At 45.0% G+C, this 24,794-nt stretch overlaps 1 protein-coding gene across 3 annotated transcripts in view; it reads left to right on the plus strand.

The window, feature by feature from the left end:
- Positions 1–24,794, plus strand: part of MATN2 (matrilin 2) — a 153,429-nt gene that overhangs the window by 45,825 nt on the left and 82,810 nt on the right. For all 3 annotated transcript variants that reach the window (XM_068526259.1, XM_068526258.1, XM_068526257.1), the window contains exons 3-4: positions 5,379–5,948; positions 16,628–16,750. In XM_068526259.1, coding sequence (XP_068382360.1) covers positions 5,379–5,948; positions 16,628–16,750 — 693 coding nt within the window. The remainder of the gene's footprint in view (positions 1–5,378; positions 5,949–16,627; positions 16,751–24,794) is intronic.

Genomic DNA, 24,794 nt, shown 5'->3' on the forward strand with positions numbered 1-24,794 from the left:
GGGTCAAAGAGGTGAAGGAGAGGTTTAAGACCACATGGACAGAAAGTGGAATTGGCTGGGCTTGCCCTGAGGTCATAGGACTCTGCTGCTGTTTCGCTGAGCATTTCAGAGCCCCTTTCAGTCTCTGGATGAAATTATTTTACCCTTGTCATCGAGATTCACATACCTTCCTTCTCTAAACATGCCCTGACCTCTCCAGGCAGATGGTACCAAATACTTACTGTACAATTACACAGCCGTAATTAAATAGAGCTGCAGCAAGGGAGACCGATTAGCAACAAATCTGCAATCCTGAGAGGAAGGAAATAGTTCCAAGGCTGCACGTTGTAATCCTGCTAGGGTGGGAATGTTGCTTAAAATTGTTCTGGCTCAGGTTCACCTTCTCTGCAGGGGGAAGAGACACTTGTTTGCCCATTGAGTAGGCTGTAGAGTCAAGCTGACAGAACTGGAAGCACTGTTCACAAGGCTCAGACCGTTACTCTTTTGGTTCAAGGCATGACGTTTTTATGATGTGCCCAGAAACCCTCTTCCAACTGCTGTGGAAAGTCTGTTGTGAGGGGCGAGAAGGAAGATCGTGTGTGTTCTTCTCACAGGCTGAGACAGGGAGGGAGGCTGTTTATCAGAACCAGTATGTGAAAGGAACACGCACAGAGGAGAGTCCATTTTCTGGAAACATCTCTCAGCAGTCCCCATGTGGAGAAACTGTGAGGCACGTATTTCAGAATGTCCCCAAGTATTTACAAAGCTTGTATTGTAATGTCAGCGGTATTGAGAGTTTTCCCAGATGCCCACCATGACATGGGGGAAAGGCACCAGGATGGTCCCAGGTCTGACCCTAATGAGCCATGAGGCCTCGTGGAGATAGAGTCACCTCCCTGGGCCTCAGTTTCCCCTTCTGTAAAATGAGTAACTTGGACTCTATTTAGACCCTCCAGCTCTAAGATTTTATTAGTCTGTGAGTCCATGGACCAGAAGTTCAAAAGTGGCTATGCTTCCCCATAAAATGGCAAAGATTTGGGTCCTAGAATCTGTGACTCTGTTAGCAGGACCCAGAGACCTGCTCCAGCACTTTTTGCCTCTGTGGTTTTAATCCACCTCCTTGAATTGCCTGCTCTGACTCAGTCCCTTCCACCTGAAACCTCACTCCACCACCCAGAATTCCATTTAACTCCACAAATGTTGACTGAAGACTTACTGTATTCCCACCGCGTGGCTATAGAGATGATTAGTTTCCCACGTTGGGGAATTCACAGTGAGATATGAGATCAAGACTTGCCAGAACTTCGTTTCTCCGGAAATCTCTCTAGTTCCTAAACTAGTGGTTTCTCAGAGTGTGGTCCTTGGACCAGTGGCATCAACTTCACCCAGGAACTTGCTAGAAATGCACATTTTCAAGTGCCAGCCTAGACCTACAGAATCAGAAACTCTGGAAGTGAGGCCCACTGACCTTAGTTTTTAACAAGTCCTCCTGGGAACTGGGAGGCACCTCGAGTTTGAGAACCACTGAACTGGCCCTTTCAGGGACAAGCTGCAGAGCTTCTGAGCTCTCGAGGGACCCGAGGAGACATCCTGAAGAAACTCGGTCACTTGGGCTGCCAGGACTCGTCGTTTCCAACTCACAATCACTGCTCTCTGGAGGTTCCCTCCAACTCTATTTCGAACCTTTGTGGTGTTTTTGTAAATGCCAGGCATCGTGGAAACTCCCCATTTGTTTTGATGGGAGCTAATCCAATTGAGCACGTAATTCCCCATGGAACTTCCAGGCTTCCCTTTAAATTGATTGTGATGCTTCCTGGGATGCTGACACCATGACTAAGACCCACAGTAACAATCCCAGTCCCAGAGGATCCCCTGCTTCCAAAGATTTCCAGAGAAGGAGAGTTCTTAGGGAGCCAGTCTGCAGCCTCTTTCCCTGTCTCCCTTCCAAGGAGTCCTTCATTAATATCCTCCTCCGTGGCAGGGTCTGGGCTGGTTCCCGTCCTCCTGAGCAGGTGGAGGTCATTGGGTCACATCCTCCCTGCATTAAGTTCAGACTGAAATGGGGGGCAGGTGTGGCTCCTGGAGTGGGGCTAGCCTCAGTCCTGGCCCTTGTCCTCTTTCCGGGGACCCGCAGGTCTGTCATGCTTTGTTCTGGCCCGGGACCACGTGCTAGACCATAGACACCTTTGTGAAAATTAGAGAAAGGCACTCCCTCCAGGTGCCTCTCAGGGTGGACACAGCCCCTGGGGCTCAGAGCTAGCCTGGATTTCAGGCCCCTCGCTTCCTTGGGCAGGTTGCTGTGTGCAGCACAAACTACACAGCAGCAGCAGCCCTGCCCCTCCCCAGCCTGGGCCTAGGAAGGTGTGGACTGGGGGGATGGTGTGGGCTGAGCAGAGCCTGCATATGCAGCTCCCACGTATTCGGGGTTTCCACATGCTGGGCCCAAGGCTAAGCTCTTTACCCACAGCATTTCCTGAGATCCTCACAACCACCCAGTGAGATGGGTGTTGGTGTTGTCTCCATATAGGTTTTCTTTTTCTAAATTATAAGAGATTTTCAAACTCTCAGTGCCTTCATGTTCTCATCTGTCCAGTGGGTACAGTACTCCTAGCTCCTTTCTTAAGAGCTTATTCTGGAAATCAAATGAGACCGTAGCGATGAAAGCTCTCTGGAATAAAGATGTTAAAACACCCTGCAAATGTCAGGGTTGATATTGATCTTATCCCTGCATCCTCAAAGGCAGTTTCTGGGAGCTCTGGTTTGAGAAATTCACCTTAGATTCACCCAGCCTCCAGTGTTATATGTGGGTGCCATAGAAGGTTGGCTTTCTGCCATGATGCTGGCATGCGGGCGTGCTTCCTCCCCTAAAATTGTTAGACTTGTGAGGCTGCGATGCATGAGGTGTGTGTGCAGGCGCTCAGGGGCGAGTCACGACCTGGCAGGCCAGCCTGGATGGGATGACCTCAGCCACCTTTCCTACTTCTCATTTTAATGACTGGGTTCACTGCTTCATTTCTGGTTTTCTCCCTCTTTCTTGCTGCAGCTGCAGTGATTGGGATTTAGGGCAAGCATTTGAGATCCCTTTTCTAATCCCTATCAAATCCGGATTTAGCAGTGGGAAGTCTGGGAAAGGGAGGGGGGAGGGGGGGAGGGGCTGGAGGCCATAGCTCCAAACATCTGAGAAATCCCAACAGGAACGCCCAGCCTCCACCCTGTGAGGCCAGAGGCCTCTTGTCTCATCCAATCTCACCCGCTTCCCAGAATGCCTTCTTGCTTGCGCGCTTGAGTACAGCGATTGTGGTGGTAAGGGAGAGACTTCGACATTTGCCTTTTTCCAATTTAACTGTGCCCTTTGTTGAAATGTTTCTTGGCCAGGTACCTTCTCCATTTCCACTACTGCTCCCACCTCCCTCCCCCGACCACCCACCCCTGGTTGAGATTAAGTTTCTCTCTCAACCAGATTTGTGCAAAAATTGTCTGGATGGTCCACCCTGCAAACCCCTGCCTGACTCAACTATTTTTTTGTTGTTGTTGTTTTAAAAAAAACTGAGGTATAGTTGATGTACAATATTTTATAAGTTACAGGTGTGCAACATAGTGATTCACAGTTTTTAAAGGTTATACTCCACATATAGTCATAAAATATTGGCTATATTCCCTGTGCTGTACAATATATCCTTGTAACTTATTCATTTTATACATAGTAGTTTGTACCTCTTTATCCCCTACCCCTATATTGCCCCTCCCCCTTCCCTCTCCCCACTGGTAACCACTAGTTTGTTCTCTACATATGTGAGTCTGTTTCTTTTTTGCTTTATTCACTAGTTTTATTTTTTTAGATTTCACATATAAATGATATCATACAGTATTTGCCTTTCTCTGTCTGACTTATTTCACTTAGCATAATGCCCTCCAAGTCCATCCACGTTGTTGAAAATGGCAGAATTTCATTCTTTCTGTGGCTGAGTAGTATTCCAGTGTGTGTGTGTGTGTGTGTGTATATATATATATATACACACACACACACACCATATCTTCTTTATTCATTGTTGGACACAATGAATGGACACTGTTGATGGACACTTAGGTTGCTTCTGTATCTTGGCAATTGTAAATAGAGCTGCAATGAACATTGGGGTGCGTATATCTTTTTGAATTAGTATTTCTGTTTTTATCAGATATATACCCAGAAGTAGAATTGCTCGGTCATATGGTAGTTCTATTTTTAGTTTTTTGAGGAACCTTCATATTATTTTCCACAGTGGCTGCACCAATTTACACTCCCACCAACAGTGTAAGAGGGCTCCCTTTTGTACATATCCTCTCCACAAACTTCTGCCCCACTCAATTGACTTTTTATTATGTAACTTCCCTACAGAAGAGATAAGTTACATAATATAATGCCAGTCATATTATGCCCATCACCTGTGGCATCATGTACAAATTTCAGTCTGAATTTAAAGTCATTTTGTAAGTGGCTTCATGCTACCCCTCCAACTTAATTCCTATCCATAACTCCTAGCAGGGCCTTCATCACTCGTTCTTTTATCCACTCTATTCATGCCATCTTGGGCTTTTGTTCATGTGTCCGTCTCCATGTGTTCCTTCTCTCAGTCCAAACTCTATGCATCTGTAAAGCCAGCTTGTGTCCCATCTCCTTGACTCCAGCCCACTAATATCCCTGTTCTTTGAACATCTAGTGTCAGCACCACATAGTTTCATACTAGTTATTCTTTCCTTGTTCCAGTAATTAAGTCTCCCCAGGTAGACTGTAAGCTCCTTGATTTGGGTCGCCGCCCCCCCCCCCAAGTGTCTTCTATACTCCCTGCAGTATCCAGCCAAGCTTATGTGCTGTGCAGTAAATGATAAAGTAATTTTGACCCTGCTCAGGTGTTTGTCCACCTGAAAACTGCATTGATGACTTTCTAGAAACTGAAGTTCATTTATCTTATAAAAAGAAATAGTATCTTTGTTGCCAATACTGATGATCACCCAGTCATGCAAATATACACCCTTACAACCTTCCCAAGGGGGAAAGAAAAACGATGAAGACGGGAGGTTTGAAAGGTGATCCCTGGCCCTAGGATTTCCAACCTGCACTGGGTCCTTAACACTCTTCTTTTCATTCCTTTCCTTTTCTTTTCTTTATTTTTAATTGAAGTATATTTGATTTACAATATCGTGTTAGTTTCAGGTACACAGCACAGTGATTCAGTTATACATATATATATGTATATATAACTTCTTCAGATTCTCTTCCCTTATACGTTATTACAAAATATTGAGTAGCGTTCCCTGTGCCATACAGTGGGTCCTTGTTGGTTATCTATTTTATATATAGTAGTGTGTGTTTATGCTTAACACTCTTCTGATGCGTTTGCCCTCCCCTCTTTCCCCAGAGAGCTCCTGTGAGAACAAGCGGGCAGACGTGGTCTTCATCATTGACAGTTCCCGCAGCGTCAACACCCACGACTATGCAAAGGTCAAGGAGTTCATCGTGGACATCTTGCAGTTCTTGGACATTGGCCCTGACGTCACCCGGGTGGGCCTGCTCCAATATGGCAGCACCGTCAAGAACGAGTTCTCCCTCAAGACCTTCAAGAGGAAGTCCGAGGTGGAGCACGCCGTCAAGAGGATGAGGCATCTGTCCACGGGCACCATGACGGGGCTGGCCATCCAGTACGCCCTGAACATCGCATTCTCAGAAGCAGAGGGTGCCCGGCCACTGAGGGAGAACGTGCCGCGGGTCATAATGATTGTGACCGATGGGAGGCCCCAGGACTCGGTGGCCGAGGTGGCTGCAAAGGCCCGGGACACAGGCATCCTGATCTTTGCCATTGGCGTGGGCCAAGTGGACCTCAACACGCTGAAGGCCATCGGGAGCGAGCCGCACGAGGACCACGTCTTCCTGGTGGCCAACTTCAGCCAGATTGAGTCGCTGACCTCAGTGTTCCAGAACAAGTTGTGCAGTAAGTCCTGTTTCTCTGGGGCTCTTCTCAGGGAATCATTAGGATGAGTTCATTCATCTTCCAGTGTTCATTCTGTGCTAACCTGGTCCCAGGTACCGGGCTGGCGAGGGGTGTTTAGCAAAGGCCAAGGTAGACACAGTGCTCTCTTGGGGCTCACGCTGTGGCCAAGGAGACATATTAAGGATGGATGCAATTATACAAATAAGTAAGTAACTGCAGTTGTAACAGTGTAACGGAGGAAGAATTCAGGACAAGACCTGACCTAGGCCAGGGGGCTCAGGGAGATTTCCCTGAGGAAGGGACATTTACACTCAAACTGCAGAATGAGTAACAGTAGGTAGGTGAAGTTTTTCTCCAGCACATTGGCTTGCCCTGGCATTCCCTAGGTTGGAATTCATGAGTCGTGGTAAGCATGGGAATGGGAGGGCAAAAATAATAACATAACTTCTCCTTGGATGGTGTGGAATACTGAGCATTTTTGCCCCATGGTGGTGCTAGCAGTGGATGTTTTCTCAACCCAGAAAGCGGCCCAGTGTACGGGGAAGACCAAGATGTGCTCCTGGTACCTTCCCACCTGGTAGGATGGCAGGTGCCTCCCGACTCCTTCTGCAAGGACATGCCTCCCCAAGTCCTTGAGCTGCATTCTTCTGCTTTAAGGGTCTTCTTCGCCGTCTTGCTTTCTAACCCTCCCCTCCCCAAGGCTTCTTTCACCCTTTCTTGCCAGACTCCTCCCAGCTACCTCCAAGCCGAGCTCCTGCCTCAGCTTTCCCAGCAGGTCAACTTGCCCTCTCCCCAGTTTCCTGCTTCTGCCACCGTCTTCTTGTCCTTTTCTCCTCCAGAAGGGCAGGGCGCCAGGCTGCCAACCCAGGCTCCACACTAGTCCCTGGAAATAGGAGACAAGCCTCCTGACCTGGTAAACAGTGTCCAATCCAGCTTTGCCCACCCCCATTGGTCCCTGTCCCCTCCAACTGCCATGCTTCTTCGGTGGGAAAACAAAAGCAAGTATCTATTCTGACATGACTAGTATTTCCCTGGAGTCTGCGTGGAGAATGACCTGAAGGACCAGACTCATCTCCAACTCACCGGGAGCAGGAACCTTTAGACCAGTTCTCAGAATGTGACAAAGCCTAGAAACACCCCCCAACCACCAACCTCCCCCGACCCTGTCAAAGCCTCAGGAAGGAAGTACGGTGTGCTTTTGACGTCTTTTTAAACAATTATCTGCTGAAAACTAACTTCAAAAAGCAGAGACCCCATGAATTCTTGACTCAAAAGTCAAAAGTTTTACTTAAAAAATCAAGGCCATGAAGGAAAAAGAAACTTTTGCTCTGCAGTGTCACTTGGAAAACATTCAGAAGTGCCATTTCCCTGGCGCCGCAGAGGGGCTGGGTCTCTGTGGCGTGCCGTGGCCTGAGTCACCTGGAAAACTTCAGCCAGTAGAATGCACTGCAAACATTTTTAAGGTTTTATGACTTTAAATGACTTCTGCAGAATTTATATTCCCCCTTTCCTGGAAATATTAAAAAAAAGAAATTGGTCCTGTAACAGTTTTGACGTGTTTATTCAGTTGTCTTGGAAAAATGTTAATGGATGAGTTCTTTTATAAGCTCTCTGAATTGCTCAGCAAAGGGAAAGGTAATATGAGGCTGAGGATGTGGACTTGTTCGTAGAAGAAGCTTCTCTGTGCTTTATGGCCTGGCAGCAAAATTAAAAGGCAGTTTGGCTACTCCCGTTTCTGTAATCTTGAAGCTCTAAGAAAACATCAGTATTGTGCCATTCATTCATTCATTTGTTAGGGCCCGGGAACTGAATCCCCCTTCCTACCCCACAGAAGACCAGCTCCTGTCTCTCCTCATTGCAGGGCTCTGCTGAGCAGACTTGTCAACTGTCTTGAAAGGTGAAGGAGGTCCCGGGGCCTCTTCATCCACCGTGCAGTAAGGATCGCAATAACTAACATTTACAAAGCACTTTCTCTTGTGTTTTCGCACTTTATCCTCACAAAAATCTGGGGAGGCAGCACGATGCTATCCCTCCCTTTCACAGGACTGTAAACTTGTTAAGTGAATTCCCAAGCAGCCAGGAGATGGTGGGTTCTACTTCCAAACCCCTTGCTCATTTCATTCCTCTTCGCATTGGGAGATAGAAATTCCTCTTTTAAGGTAAACGGTTTTCTGCAGACAGCCTCCGCAGTCCAGCCATGCTAGGCACACCAGCTCTGAGGTTGATATTCACCTCGGAGTTTGATGGGAAGCCTTTGCGATGGGGAGGGACAGACTGAGGTTTCAATGACCCCACCTGCCAGCTGTATAGATGCTGAGCACATCTGTAAACTGGGGATTTTACCTACGGAGAGTAGATGTGTGAACAGGCGTTATAAACTGTAGAGCCCCATTCAGTGTGTACCATGTTGTGTATGATTACGGTCAAACACACGGAGGACCAGCAGGGTAGGCAGATGGCCTCAGCTTTGACCTGCCCTCCAATCCTCAGACAACAGCGTCTGCCGTGTTGCAGATGGCAGTTCTCTGGGGTTTTGGAAGTCTCATTTGTTCCTTAAACATTTATTGAGCTACACTGAGAATAACAGCCAATTTTGTCCTGGGCTAGGTACTTTCCAATATGTTATTTCATTGAATACTTATAACAGCCCTGTGAAGCAGGTACTATTATTAACCCATTTTACAGAAGTAGAAACTGGGGCTTAGAAAGGACAAGTGGCTTCAGGTGGCAGAGTTGGAGTCTCTCTGGCTTCAGAACTCTTACCCTCCACCTGCCAGGTCTGAGGGTTTCAGGCTGGTGGGAAGACGCTCTCTTCCCACCAGAAATGGGATGTTGGCTATATGAAGTCTGCACTTCAGAGGCCTTGGGAAGTCACCTGGCACTGGGGGCCCTCTGATCAAAGAATGCCAGGGTCTGCCTAGGGAGTCCAGGAGAGCTTTAAAGAGATAATAATGATTATACCTAACACTTATTGATATTAATATGTGCATTGCTGTTTTGCGCTATTAGTGTATGTTAACTCATTTTATTCTCACAACAAACCTGTGAAGTAGTTGCTCCTATAATTCCCATTTTACAGAAGAGGAAATAGAGACCCAGAGGAGTTCAGTAACTTGTCCAAGGTCACATAGCACTAAGTGGCAGAGTTGAGGTGTGAACCCAGGCATTCTGGCTCAGAACCTACATCTTAACTACTATGTGCTACACAGACTTGAAAGAGGAGTAGGGGGGACTTCCCTGGTGGCCCAGTGGTAAAGAATGCAGGGGATGCGGGTTCGATCCCTGGTCAGGGAACTAAGATCCCACATGCCGTGGAGCAGCTAAGCCTGTGTGCCGCAGCTACTGAGCTCGCGCACCTCAACTAGAGAACCTGCGTGCCGCAAAGTACAGAGCCCACGTGCCCTGGAGCCTGCGCGCCACAACTAGGCAAGAGAAAACCCGCACGCCACAACTAGAGAGAAGCCCGCACGCCGCAACGAAAAGATCCCGCGTGCCTCAACGAAGATCCCGCATGCTGCAACTAAGACCCGACGCAGCCAAAAATAAATTAAATAAATATATAATAAATAAATCTTAAAAAAAAAAAAAAAGAGAGTAGGAGTTTACCGGCTAGAGATGTGTAGGGAGGGCGATTGCAGTAAGCCAGGAAAAGAATGATATTTTTAATAGTTTTTTTCTATTTCATTTAAAAACAAAAACAAAAAAATGAGTCCAGAGTCTCTGTTAATTTCGTGACCTGCTAAGGAGACACACCCCACAGCTTGAGAAATGCTGATGAGAGGCTAGGCAGGGACGTGGAGGTCAAAGTGCACCTAGAGAAGGAATTTCAGAGGGAAACTGAGCGGAGGCTCGTGTGCTTTTGGACAGAACCGAAAACCGCTGCTGGATCGGTGGATCGGTGGGGACAGGGTATTTCCAGGAGTGATCAAGACAGGAAGCTTTATCGTACAGTTAGGAAGAGAGTAGGCTCTTGTGCTCACTGGCTGTGTGGACGTGAACTCAGGCACAGTGGTGGCTTTGTACCCACAGGCAGTGAATTCCCGCACCAGCCACAGCTGGGGGCAGGAGGGCTCCTGAGGTTGCATTCTCAGGCCGCTCCGAGACCTCCAAGAGAATCTTAGAGGCCTCCTGTGAATGAGGCCCTGTCTACAAGATGACCAAAACCTACCCATCCTGAGGCCCACCATTTCTGCCACCCAGTGAGAGAGGACACTGAATCTAGGGGCTGAAAAATGCATGTCTATCCTGAGCCTTCTGATGACTTGCAACCTGGGCGGGGCTACCTTTTTTTTTTTTTTTTGGCCGCACCAAGCAACTTGCGAGATCCTAGTTCCCCCACCAGGGATTGAACCCTCGCCCTCGGCAGTGAAAGCGCAGAGTCCTAACCACTGGACCGCCAGGGAATTCCCAGGGCTGCTTTTACTTAACCTCTTGGTATCTGCTTTATCAGACACTATTGAAGGCCCTAACAGTGTTCCTAAGACACACCTCCCATCAACCAGCCCGGGTAAAGTCCACACTTACTGCAGCCCTTCAAGGCCCTGTTGCTAAGTGGGAGGCCAGATGGACTTCCACAGGCCTTGACTTTCCGTACCCAGTAATTGTTCCTTTCAAGACCCCCAGTCAGCCCACCACTCCTTTGATCATTCCTTTAGTCAATCACACAGTCATTAATAAACATTCATGAACATTCAGATCGCCTGGTTAAAAATCCAATCCTGCCAAAGACTTAGTCTGCTGATTAGTGATTTCTCCCGCTGAATGCAAAGCCTTGACCCAGCTTCAACCTACAAGGCCTTCTGAGGTGTGAGACCACCTGCAGGCCACCGTAGGAGTCAGGACTCTTGTGCCCCCTTCAGTCACATCACAAAGGCCTGCCCCACGGGAGGGCAAGGCATTAGGGCCAGATGCTCTTAGTATCACCGATTCCTCATCTGTAGAATTTTTCAGGTGGAAAATTTTTATACTACCTTAGTAAAAATGTTTGGGATTCTTTTGGTTGAAAGTAATAGAAATTCAACTTGAACTAGCTTTAGAAGGGCGGATTGTGTTATATTACTCATGGAAATAAGGAGACGCATAGTGAATGACAGCTTTGCTTTCTCTCCATCCCTACTCTGCTTCCCCTTGGACTTCTCTGGTCCATGGGCAGAGAGCATGCACCCTGTCAGCCCCCAGATATGCTTGCCCTCGGTATAAACCCCCTTTTCCTCAATTCTAGTGGCTAAATGCCAAGAAAAGACTCTGACTGTCAGACCCTGAACACCCAACAGTGGCCAGGAGAGGGGCTACCTCACACCAACACAGCCGCTCCCCCAGTCAGCACGCATTTGGAATGAGAAGGAAGGCAGCTTCTAGAAAATAATTCAGTGTCTGTACTGAAGGTCCCTGGACATCATACATGCCTTGATTCTACAGGTAAAGAAATAAGCCAAAAAGAGCTACGCAACTTGCGTGAACTTCCCTCACTTGTTCGAGGCAGAGGGGAACTAGAGCACCTGTCTTCTGGCTTCTGACCCAGTGCTCCTTCCATTACACCAGGTTTCTGGTTTCAGTTTCTTTTGTGGTACGTGGGGCAGTCTCCTGGGTCCAATTTCTTTTATCGTACATGGCCAAGACAAGCCTTAGTAACAAGCTGTCACTCCAAAACCCTATGCAATAGTTCTTTTAATTTCCCTATTTGACAGGTGAAGAAAGTGGAGTTCAGAGTAATTAAGTAATTCATACAAGGTCATGGTGAAGCTCAGCTGTAGTCTTATTTCCAGAAGCCTTTCTCATCACCACTGTGCTGTCTGCTGCCCAGCAGGTATTTCCTCTGCCTCACATCTCCTGTCAAAATAATTATCTGTCAGGGTCTCGGTGAGAAGTCAGGCATCAGGGTCATCACTTGGGCCTCATACCAGTGGATAACCGCTGTGTTGCCGGTTGTCTAGACTTTAGATTTTCTTCATTATGGAGGAAAATAGTGACATGCTGGGAGTTGCATAAGAACGCCTCTATGCCCGTGGGTAATTTGACTCCAGCAGCCTAGGAAAAGAAGAGAGCCTTCCAGGGTGCAAAGCAAATGCAAATTAAAAACAGGATAATGATTTTTCCCTCTTAACACGGTCAAAATCTTAACGTTTGATAATCCTGAGTGCTGAAGTTTTGAGGAGGTGAGCATCATTACTCTCATGCATTGCTGGTAAAAACTACCTTGCAAGACAGTGAGGTGATATCTATTTAAAGTAGGACCCAGGAACTTCCCTGTGGCGCAATGGTTAAGAATCTGCCTGCCAATGCAGGGGACACGGGTTCGAGCCCTGGTCTGGGAACATCCCACATGCTGCGGAGCAACTAAACCCGTGCGCCACAACTACTGAGCCTGCGTGCTGCAACTACTGAAGCCCGCGCGCCTAGAGCCACTGATCCACAACAAGAGAAGCCACCACAATAAGAAGCCCGTGCACCGCAACGCAGAGTAGACCCCACTCGCCACAACTAGAGAAAGCCCTTGCGCAGCAATGAAGACCCAACGCAGCCAAAAAAAAAAAAATAAAGTAGGACCCGGTCCTAGAGAAACAACTGCACATGTGCTCAAGGAGATGTGTTTAAGACGGTTCATCACAACATTGGGAAAGCGAAACTGTGGACTGGTGGGGAAATGGCTAAATATAATGAGGACTAGTCATATGACCAATGGATAAAGCAATTAAAAGGAATGAACTAGATCAAATGTATTTGATCAAAGCTAAGGTGTACAGTTGATTCTCATTGTTCTTGGTAATTATGTTCTATAACGTCATGGTGAACGCTGACTGAAGTAGCAAGTACTGAACCACAGCTCCTAGGGGAAATACAGATTTAGGTTCCTCGGAGCCTCTGGTCCAACACTGTTGTCAACTGATCAATACATAATCTTGTTTTATGTGTGTTTCTGTGTAAAGACACCTTATTTATATACTGTTGATTCATTAACATTGAGTTCACAGCCAACAGCACTATCACTCTTGCCCGAATGAAATTTATCAGACACACATTTTCTCCATAAGGCACATCATAGCCTCCTTGCACTTAGGAACACGAGACACACTTCACTTCAGCAAACACCAACACTTCAGCACTACACTTGGGGCCATTTGAAACAGCAAAATCATCAACAAAAAAGCACAAAAATGCAAACAGTGTGGCACTTGAAAAAGATACTCATTCACAGTCTGAGAGCAGAAACAAGAATGCAGAGAGAGCATCGTCTTGTTCAACCTCAGCTGGCGACCTAAATTTTTCATCGCTCTGAGTGCGTCCACGAATGATGATGAACGCACTCTGAGTATTGATTTTAGGGTTACAAATAAACGTTTGCAAGTAGGCAAATTCTCAAATACGGAATCTGTGAATACTGAGGATCAATGTATGTGTCCTCACACTTTAACATCTCGGAAATTGGGTGCATCTTAGATTCCATGAAAGATAGTATATATCAATAGAGATAGAATCTGTTATTAATGCTGAGTGAAAAACCAAGGTGAAGATGAATATATATAGGATGAACCCAGGTATGTGAAATAAAACAAAAGTCCACCATGCTTCTCCTTTGCTACGTACAGTTAACGCATATCAAGCATTCCCCTGCGCTATGTTTTAAGCACTTTACCATCTTAATTATTTTTAACCCTTACAAGGCCCTTATGAGGTTGGTACTATTTTTACTCCCATTTAATAGAAAGAAGTTAAGAAAATTGCCCATGGTCACAAAAACATATTTCTTTCACTCTGAAGTAAAAATGACTGATTGGATTTAATCTATGAACTTTCCTAACATTATTTGTATCCTAACAGGAATTAAAACACAGTCAATCGTAAACTCAGAACAATCATTCTAAATTGTATTATGAAATTAAAAAGTTTTACTTTCGGGCTTCTCTGGTGGTGCAGTAGTTGAGAATCTGCCTGCCAATGCAGGGGACACGGGTTCAAGCCCTGGTCTGGGAAGATCCCACATGCCGCGGAGCAACTAGGCCCGTGAGCCACAATTGCTGAGCCTGCGCGTCTGGAGCCTGTGCTCCGCAGCAAGAGAGGCCACAATAGTGAGTGGCCCCCACTTGCCGCAACTAGAGAAAGCCCTCGCACAGAAACGAAGACCCAACACAGCCATAAATAAATAAATAAATACATACATACATACATACATACATACATACATACATACATAAATTTAAAAAAAAAAAAAAAGAATTCGCATGCCGCAACTAAGACCCAGCACAGCCAAATAAATACATAAATAAAAATATTAAAAAAAAAAAAAGTTTTACTTTCACTTACTGCCCACCATGTTTCTTACTTTGAAGTAAAGGGACATATACTTAAGATATGCCATCGATTTTATCAGTAGCTGAGTTTTCCTAAGCACTGGAGTGAGGGGATTGTTCTTAGCTTTTGAAAGCCTCTTCTGTTTTAGCTTTATAAAAATATATTTCTACATATGGACATCCTTTTTGTTTATGACAACACTTGCATAAATTGTACTCTGCTTATGCTGATGCTTGTTAATTTTAAATATGTTCAGGTTGAATGATATGGAATAAAGTCATAAATTAAGATGTAAAAAACAATAAGAATTTTCATGAGCTCCAACAGACTTATGCAAGAATCAATGTATCTGAAAGCCGAGGTACTTCAGAAACTAAACGCAGAAATATATTATTTATTTATTATTTTTAATTAATTTATTTATTTTTGGCTGTGTTGGGTCTTCACTGCTGTGCGTGGGCTTTCTCTAGCTGTGGCGAGTGGGGGCTACTCTTCGTTGTGGTGCATGGGCTTCTCATTACGGTGGCTTCTCTTGTTGCAGAGCACGGGCGGTAGGCGCGCGAGCTTCAGTAGTTGCGGCACGCGGGCTCAGTAGTTGTGGCGCACGGGCTTAGTTGCTCCGCAGCATGTGGGATCTTCCCGGACCAGGGCTCGAACCCATGTCCCCTGCATTGGCAGATAGATTCTTAACCACTGCGCCGCCAGGGAAGTCCCCATTATTATTATTTATAAAATTTAACTTATTTTTGGCTGCATCGGGTCTTAGTTGCGGCACTCGGGATTTTCGTTGAGGCATGCAGGATCTTTCGTTGTGGTGAGCCGGCTTCTCTCTAGTTGTGGTGTGCAGGTTTTCTCTTCTCTAGTTGTGGTGCGCAGGTTCCAGGGCGCGTGGGCTCTGTAGTTTGCGGCAGGTGGGCTCTAGTTGTCCCGCGGCATGTGGGATCTTAGTTCCCTGACCAGGGATCGAACCCGCGTCTCCTGCATTGTAAGGTGGATTCTTTAACACTGGACCACCAGGGAAGTCCCAGAAAATTTTTTTTTTAACATCTTTATTGGAGTATAATTGCTTTACAATGTTGTGTTAGTTTCTGCTTTACAACAAAGTGAATCAGCTATACATATACATATATCCCCATATCTCCTCCCTCTTGTGTCTCCCTCCTACCCTCCCTATCCCACCCCTCTAGGTGGTCACAAAGCACCGAGCTGATCTCCCTGTGCTATGCGGCTGCTTCCCACTAGCTATCTATTTTACATTTGGTAGTGTATATATGTCCATGCCACTCTCTCACTTCATCCCAGCTTACCCTTCCCCCTCCCCAGGTCCTCAAGTCCATTCTCTATATCTGCGTCTTTATTCCTGTCCTGTCCCTAGGTTCTTCAGAACCATTTTTTTTTTTTTTTTTAGATTCCGTATGTATGTGTTAGCATACGGTATTTGTTTTTCTCTTTCTGACTTACTTCACTCTGTATGACAGACTCTAGGTCCATCCAGAAATATTTTAAATGGAGACATAAAGATTATGGAAACATATGAGTGCATTTTTTAACTCCAAAAATTTTTATAATACTTTTGCCTATTAAAAAATTACATTGGGGGCTTCCCTGGTGGTGCAGTGGTTGAGAGTCCGCCTGCCAATGCAGGGGACACGGGTTCGAGCCCTGGTCTGGGAAGATCCCACATGCCGCGGAGCAACTAGGCCCGTGAGCCACAACTACTAAGCCTGCACGTCTGGAGCCTGTGCTCCGCAACAGGAGAGGCCACGATGGTGAGAGGCCCGTGCACCACGATGGAGAGTGGCCCCCGCTTGCCGCAACTAGAGAAAGCCCTGGCACAGAAACGAAGACCCAACACAGCCAAAAATAAATAAATTAATTAATTAATTTAAAAAAAATTACATTACTCTTGGGATTTATGATCCTGAGAAACCGTTGATTCTTTACCACATCCTCATCTAACTCATAGCTTTTCCTCCAAACCCGCTGCTGCCTACTAAGTGCACACGCTAGTCAGAGCCACCCCTGGTATCAGCAAACTTTCTGATCCCTCTGCCCACCGACTGGATAGTATTAATTGCACTGTGAAATTGCTGTTTTTGCAGGTCGTTTTTGACCTGTTTTTAGTTGGATATCAGCAATCTCGTATGGCTCAGCCTAACATCATTTCCCTTTGACCCTCTGTGGCCCTCTATCTGTATATTGCTGAGGGCATTTATGTAGAACCGTCTTGTCCTACCAGAGGCTACCCCTTGAGGGGAGGGACTTCAGCTTGTTTCTCTTTGAGTCCTGCTCGTTCCTTCACAGAGTAGATTCTGGATGAATGTTTGCGAGGGGGATGCAGTTAGAGAAGGCATCATCGTTGCCTTAACTTGCCGTGTCTTCCCTTTCAGTGGTCCACATGTGCAGCATCCTGGAGCATAACTGCGCCCACTTCTGCATCAATACTCCTGGCTCGTATGTCTGCAGGTGCAAACAAGGCTACATCCTCAACTCGGACCAGACGACTTGCAGAAGTAAGATTGCTTTGCTGATATATTTGTTCTGTCCTCCTCTGCTCTCCCACTCTCTCCTCTTTTATCTGGGCCCATTTAATTCATCTGTGGTCCCTCCCCCAACCAAGTCATCATTTCCCTAAGGACAGAAACGAGGTTTTGTAACTTGTGTATTTTGTGTTGACCCCTGGTCCCCACTCTGCCTTCACAGCGCTGAGGCCAGAGCCAGGCACACAGTAGGCCATCAGGAAGAGTTTGGAAGATCGTTGGAGGCTCCTTCTCAGAAATAGCCTCCTTGAAGTCATTTTGCTGAGGTTGAGTATTTTACAAAGATATTCTGATAATGCTAAATCAGAAAATTTAATTGATTAAGATCCATCACCCCAAATCACCTTTTTATACACTGAAATATTTACAAGTAAAATGATATGATGTCAAAGATTGGCTTCAATATAATTCGGTGCTGAAGTAGGTAGAAAAAAAAAAAAAAAGAAATAGCCTCCTTGAATTCGTGAGCTGCTGTCCTTTACTTCCAAGCTGTTCTTTAGGGGGGAACCGCTGAAGAGCCTTTTCATCCGCTGTCTCTATTGACTGTGCCCTGAGGAATTGTTTCTGTATTTTATTCTCTTCCCTGAAGCGTGGATTTAGGATGAGCTACTAACATTGGCTGGGAATGATTATTCGAGTTCTGTTTTAGAGGTGTGCGGGGACCTCATTGCTTTGGTGAGGGATGCTTTATAGGTCTCCTAAATAGAAAAGGACAGACAGATATAAAGTGTTAATAGAATGCACATTCTCTTTTTTTGGCCAAGCCCCAAAACTAGGCAACATACTGACATTTGAGGCACATGAGGTAATCCGCCTCTTAGAGGAGAGAATTACCCATACACTGAGTGTTGTGCCTGTAATTTTTTTTCAAGTTATAAATAAAGCCACTGTGTTAGCCCACAGACAACCAGACTTCCTCAAGACATGAGGAAGACTGGCCCACATGGAGGCAAATAAAACTCAGCTAATCTGACATGTAGGTCATGCAATGCGTAATTGTTATTATACTGCATGGTAAGCAATTAAGCACTAATGGAAAACAGTTTGCACAAATGGCTATAATTAGTATCCCGTTTATAGAGCCAAACCACATTTTCCTTTTGTCTTCTCACTTTTCTTTGGGTTGAGAGTGGTTGGCCAGGGGCCGCCTGACCCCCAAGATTAGGGAACATCTGCTCGACTTCTCCAGTTCTGTGGCCTGTAGAAGCCCAAAGCCCTCAGGCTATGTAAGTCCTGGGGGACCCTGTGTTCTCCGGCTCCTCCAGGATGCCAGATTGTTTGTTGTGTGGAGCCTGAATCATCCTGGCCTTCCGCTTGAACCTCTGACCCTTCTTCAGTTTCCACAACGAAAATCACTCGTACCATATGCTCATGGGTTTAATAGAATTTACTGGAGGACTGAGGGAGCCCAGGCAAAGTCGCCTCACATACCACTCAGCAAACAACCTAAACATCTTCTTAGACGTGCCCCATCCTCTCCAGGAGCCTCCCACTCAGCGTTTCTCTGCAGAGCACTCAGCCTCCCTCCACCTTGCTAACTCCCATCCTGCCCTTCTCTTCTCCGGAGCACAAAAAGTTCTTCTCCTTGCGACCTGCCCCGGTGATCCGCTGGGATCCGGGCATCTGCCGGTGTCCACTTTCCATGGTCTGGCTTAGTCAATCCAGAGGAATTTCGAGACCAGAAACTAAAAAATAAAAAGTTTGATGTCATGAGCTGGGCCTTCCCCACACAGCAGGTTTGCCAGCACCCCCGCCTGGTCCCACCCCAAGTCCTGAGGCCCCAGGCTCTCCCAAGGTCGGTCTGGCCTTGGCTCCCTCCTGTTCTCGGGCTGTGGGTGCAAAGAGCGTGATGCAGAAACTGCCTGGGTTCAGACAGACTGATTTGGGTGGAGGAGCAAGGAGGCCCGGGTCAGAGGACCCTGAACCCAGGCAGTGGTTCTCAAGCATCAGTAATTAAGAGTCACCCAGGGGACTTCCCTGGTGGTGCAGTGGTTAAGAATCCGCCTGCCAATGCAGGGGACATGGGTTCGATCCCCGGTCTGGGAAGATCCCACATGCCGCGGAGCAGCTAAGCCCGTGCGCCACACCTACTGAGCCTGTGCGCCACAGCTACTGAGCCTGTGTGCCGCAGCTACTGAGCCATGATCTTGGTCTGGTGAACAGTGCAAAATTGTGCCAAGGGGAGGCTGTTCTGAGCCGCTCGCGGGGGCCTGTCCCTGCCGACGTGGAGAGAGACTCACTGGGCCTGGAGGGGAATGAGACACAGCTATTTCCAGTTTTGAGCCTTTAAGGTGTTCCAGACCCCGTACAAATTACTAGAAATCAAAGAGTGAATAAAACAGCCGTGTTTCTGCTCTCTTGGAGCTACATTCCTGCATGGAAGTAAATTGGATAAACAGCCAAGGTAGTTATGGTCCAAAGTGACTGCAGCCCCTGCCCAGCTCAGTGTGCCGCACAGGACGTCTGGCCTAACTATAGCCACTTATTAAGTGTTTCCCATGCGCCAGGAGCTCTCCTGAGTGCTTCATACTCATCATCTCATTAACTCTGACATTGAGCTCTTCAGGTAGGTTTAGCATTCTCATTTTACAGGCAAGGAAAATAAGGTACTAAAAAAGGTTAGACTATTTACTCAAGGTCCTGTGGCTAGTAATGAGACCAAACCAGAACCCAAATCCTATTATGTGTGACTGCATGGGCCTAGCTTTTACTCACCATTTGATACTGTCCCATGATCCTTGAGGTGGAAGGCAACCCTGCAGCCAGAGACACTCCTCCAAGCCCATGAAGACAGGTAAGTTCAAAGGCTCACTGTTCCCAGGGGAGACTCAGAACTAATTCACCAGGACTAACATTCAAATGATTGTCGTTCCCCCAAGTTAACTACCAACTCCTGTGATATTGTCATTGTACAGGATGATTGTGAGAGGGACTCTTAGGCGATGGCCTTCAAACACACACACACACACACACACACACACACACACACACACACACACACACACACTATACCCACCATATTCTATTCCAACCCTGCCTGTGTGGAGAGAGTAGGCAGACACAGCTGATTCATAGGTTCTTCGAGTGGAAACAGACCTTGTCTATCAGACTGTTAGCTCTCTTTCCCACTTAACCCAGGAATTCTGTTTCTTCCCGGTGTCCCACAGTGATGGTGCATGTCCAACCATCATCACCCATCTGGAACACCAGGTCATTACAAAGCACCTGTATCCCACCTCCAGATAGCCTGGATCAGTGGTCGAGCTGAAGTCCTACTCTCTGTAATTCCCACCTTTGATCCTATTTTTGCCATCTGAAGCTGTATACCAAAAAGTTTGTTTCCTTTTCCAACTAAAAAGAGAAAGCCCTTTGATTATTGACAAGTGTAATCCCCTACCCCCCATTAATTTTCTCTTTTTCAGGGGAGGCACGAATACATCTTTAGATGACTTGGATTTGGGTCTTTTCAGTCCAGAAACCCTCTTCTGGACACCAGTTAGTCAGTGTCTCAAAATGTGCCCTTTCATTTAGAGACCAGATCAAGCATATTAAATAATCTTATGTTCAAAGTTTTGCCCACATGAGCAATTTGGAATGTATTGGGGGCAACATTATGGATTCTTCTGTTCTCCAAAAAGGCTTCCCCATCCAAAACCATTATATAAGGTATATGCAAAAGCACTACCATAGTGCATAGCTCATAGGGCTCAATAGAAGTTTATGTTCTTCCCTTTCTCCATTTAAAAACGTGGGGGGGAGGCGATCCTCATGAAGTGTGCCTATCTTCACATGTCTATTTCCCTCTACCATTTCCCTCCCCTTGAATTCTTTTCCCACTAACAAGAAGGAACTTTATCTTGTTTTCTTTCTTTTTTTAAAAATAAGGAATTCTCCCTTTCTTTGCCCCCCTTCTGGAATATTTAATCTATCTGGAAGAATAATGAAAATGCAACATTTAGAAAACTTCACTTGGCAAGAAAATGTAACTTTCTTGTGCAGCTTTCTCATTTTTTCTCTCTCAAGAAACACACCAAATGCATTTTACAGCTTTCATTGTTCAGATATGTTCCTGACATTATTTTCCCAAGCTAGAGATTTAATAGCTTTTATTTTATTTATTATTTTTTGGGGGCCACACTGTGCGGCATATGGGATCTTCCCTGACCAGGGATCGAACCTGTGCCTCCTGCAGTGGAAACATGGAGTCTTAACCACTGGACCACCAGGGAAGTCCAAGAGCTTTTATATTCGAGTTTAATCAAAGGGCATGACCCCTTTGATGTGACAGAAAAACAGTCACATTATTAAAAAGGGAAAAGAAAGCTATACCCAACATTTTGAATGTGAATGCAAAAATTATTAAAAACTTATCAAATAGAATCCATATATGTAATGTAATGTAATCAAGACCAAATGGGATTTATCACAAGAATGCAAGGTTGGTTTAACATTCAAAAATCAGTCACTATATGACATGATACTATACATAGAAAATCCTAAAGATACTACCAGAAAACTACTAAAGCTCGTTAATGAATTCGGTAAAGTTGCAGGATACAAAATTTTTTTTTTTTTTTTTTTTTTTTTGGCTGTGTTGTGTCTTCGTTGCTGTGCGCGGGCTTTCTCTAGTTGCGGCGAGTGGGTGCTACTCTTTTGTTGCAGTGCGCAGGCTTCTCATTGCAGTGGCTTCTCTTGTTGCGGAGCACGGGCTCTAGGCACGCGGGCTTCCGCACTTGTGGCACACGGGCTCAGTAGTTGTGGCTCACGGGCTCTAGAGCGCAGGCTCAGTAGTTGTGGCACACAGGCTTAGTTGCTCTGTGGCATGTGGGATCTTCCCAGACCAGGTCTTGAACCCGTGTCCCCTGCATTGGCAGGCAGATTCTTAACCACTGCGCCACCAGAAGCCCTGTAGGATACAAAATTAATATACAGAAATCTGTTGCATTTCTATACACTAACAATGAACTATCAGAAAGAGAAATTAAGGGAACAATCCCATTTACCATTGCATCAAAAAGAATAAAATACCTAGGAATAAACCTACTTAAGAAGGTAAAAGACCTATACTTGGAAAACTATAAAGCACTGATGAAAGAAATTGAAGACGACACAAATAGATGGAAAAATATATGTGTTCTTGGATTAGAAGAATTAATATTGTTAAAATGACCATACTACCCAAGGCAATCTATAGATTCAGTGCAATCCCTATCAAAATACCAATGGCATTTTTCACAGAACTAGAGCAAATAATTTTAAAATTTGTATGAAACACAAAAGATCCTAAATAGCCAACACAATCTTGAGAAAGAAGAACAGAGGTAGAGGAATCACACTCCCTGACTTTAGACTGTGCTACCAAGCTACAGTAATCAAAACAGTATGTACTGACACAGAAACAGACACATAGATCAATGGAACAGAATAGAGAGCCCAGAAATAAACCCACACACTTATGGTCAATTAATCTATGACAGAGGAGGTAAGAATATACAATGGAGAAAAGACAGTCTCTTCAATAAGTGGTGCTAGGAAAACTGGACACCTACATGGAAAAGAATGAAATTAGAACATTTTCTAACACCGTATACAAAAATAAACTCAAAATGGATTAAAGACCTAAATGTTAGATCAGAAACCACAAAACTCCTAGAGGAAAACACAGGCAGAACACTCTGACATATATCATAGTAATATATTTTTGGATCTGTCTCTTAAAACAAAGGAAATAAAAGCAGAACTAAGCATATGGGACCTAATTAAACTTAAAAGCTTTGCACAGCAAAGGAAACCATTGACAAAACAAAAAGCCAACCTACTGAATGAGAATATTTGCAAATCATATGACCGATAAGGGGTTAATATATAAAATATATAAACAACTCAACATCAAAACAAACAAACAACAATCCAATTGAAAAATAGGCAGAAGACCTGAACAGACATTTTCCCAAAGAGAACATGCAGATGCCCAACAGGCACAGAAAAGAAGCTCAACATCGCTAACCATCAGGGAAGTGCAAATCAAATTCACAGTGAGATATCACCTCACCCCTGTCAGAATGGCTATCATCAAAAAGAACACAAATAACAAATGTTGGCGAGGATGTGGTGAAAAGGGAACCCTCATACACTGTTGGTGTAGCCACTGTGGAAAACAGTATAGAGGTTTCTCAAAACACTGAAAAAAGAACTACTGTATGATCCAGCAATTCCACTCCTGGGTATATATTTGAAAGAAACAAAAACATGATACATGCACCCCAATGTTCATAGCAGCCTTATTTACAATTGCCAAGATATGGAAGTAACATAAGTGTCCATCAACAGATGAATGCATAAAGAAGATGTGATATATGTATACAATGGAATACTACTCAGCCATAAAAAAGAATTAAATTTTGCCATTTGCAGCAACATGAATGGACTTGGAGGGTATTATTATGCTAAGTGAAATAAGTCAGACAGAGAAAGACAAATACTGGATGTTATCACTGATATGTGGAATCTAAAAAATACAACAAACTAATGAATAGAATAAAAAGAAACAGACTCACAGGTATAAAGAACAAATTAGTGGTTACCAGTGGGGAGAGGGAAAGGGAAGGGGTAAGTAAGGGTAGGCGATTAAGAGGTACAAACTATTATGTATGAAATAAGCTACAGTGGACTTGCCTGGTGGCACAGTGGTTAAGAATCTGCCTGCCAATGCAGGGGACACGGGTTCGATCCCTGGTCTGGGAAGATCCCACATGCTGTGGAGCAACTAAGCCCGTGAGCCACAACTACTGAGCCCACGTGCCACAACTACTGAAGCCTGCACACCTAGAGCCCATGCTCCGCAACAAGAGAAGCCACCCCAATGAGAAGCCCACGCACCGCAACGAAGAGTAGCCCCAGCTCGCTGCAACTAGAGAAAGTCCTTGCGTAGCAATGAAGACCCAATGCAGCCACAAAAAAAGACTACACACACACACACAAAACTACAAGGATATATTGTACAACACAGGGAATATAGCCAATATTTTATAATAATTATAGAGTAAAACCTTTAAAAATTGTAGGGCTTCCCTGGTGGCACAGTGGTTGAGAGTCTGCCTGCCAATGCAGGGGACACGGGTTCGTGCCCTGGTCTGGGAGGATCCCACATGCCGCGGAGCGACTAGGCCCGTGAGCCACAATTACTGAGCCTGCGCGTCTGGAGCCTGTGCTCCGCAACAAGAGAGGCCGCGATAGTGAGAGGCCCGCGCACCGCGATGAAGAATGGCCCCCACTTGCCGCAACTGGAGAAAGCCCTCACACAGAAACGAAGACCCAACACAGCCATAAATAAATAAATAAATAAAATATTTAAAAAAAAATTGTGAATCACTGTATTGTACACCTGTAACTTATACAATATCAACTATACTTCAATAAAAATCAATATAATTCAATTCACCCTATTAACAGATTAAAAAAATGAAAATATATAGGATCATTTCAATAGATGCCAAAAAGCATTGGACAATACCCAACATTTGTTCATGATAAAAACTCTCAATAAACTAGAAATAAAGGGAAATTCCTCAACCTGATAAAGAGCACCTGTGAAAAAACCTACGGTTAACATCATACTCAAGAGTAAAAGACTAAGTGTTTTCCTTTTAAGATAAGGAACAAGAAAGTATGTCCACTGCCACACTTCCATTCAACATTGGACTGGATGTTTTAACTGATACAATAATGAAATAAAAAGAAATTAGAAAGTCATACAGATTGGAAAGGAAAAGGTAAAACTGTCTTTATTTACAGACTATGTGATTGCATATGTAGAAAAGCTAATAGAATCTTCAAAAAAGCTACTAAAATTAATGAATTCAGCAAGGTTGCAAGATAAAAACTCAATTTACAAAATTATTTGATTGTATTTTTATATACTGGCAACAAAACTCTGAAATAAACATTTAAAAAGTACCATTTTACACTAGTATCAGAAATGCAGAAATTAGGGATAAATTTGACAAAAGATGTACAT

This window comes from Eschrichtius robustus, chromosome 17 (assembly GCF_028021215.1).
Source record: "Eschrichtius robustus isolate mEscRob2 chromosome 17, mEscRob2.pri, whole genome shotgun sequence".
In the NCBI taxonomy this organism is placed as follows: domain Eukaryota; kingdom Metazoa; phylum Chordata; class Mammalia; order Artiodactyla; family Eschrichtiidae; genus Eschrichtius; species Eschrichtius robustus.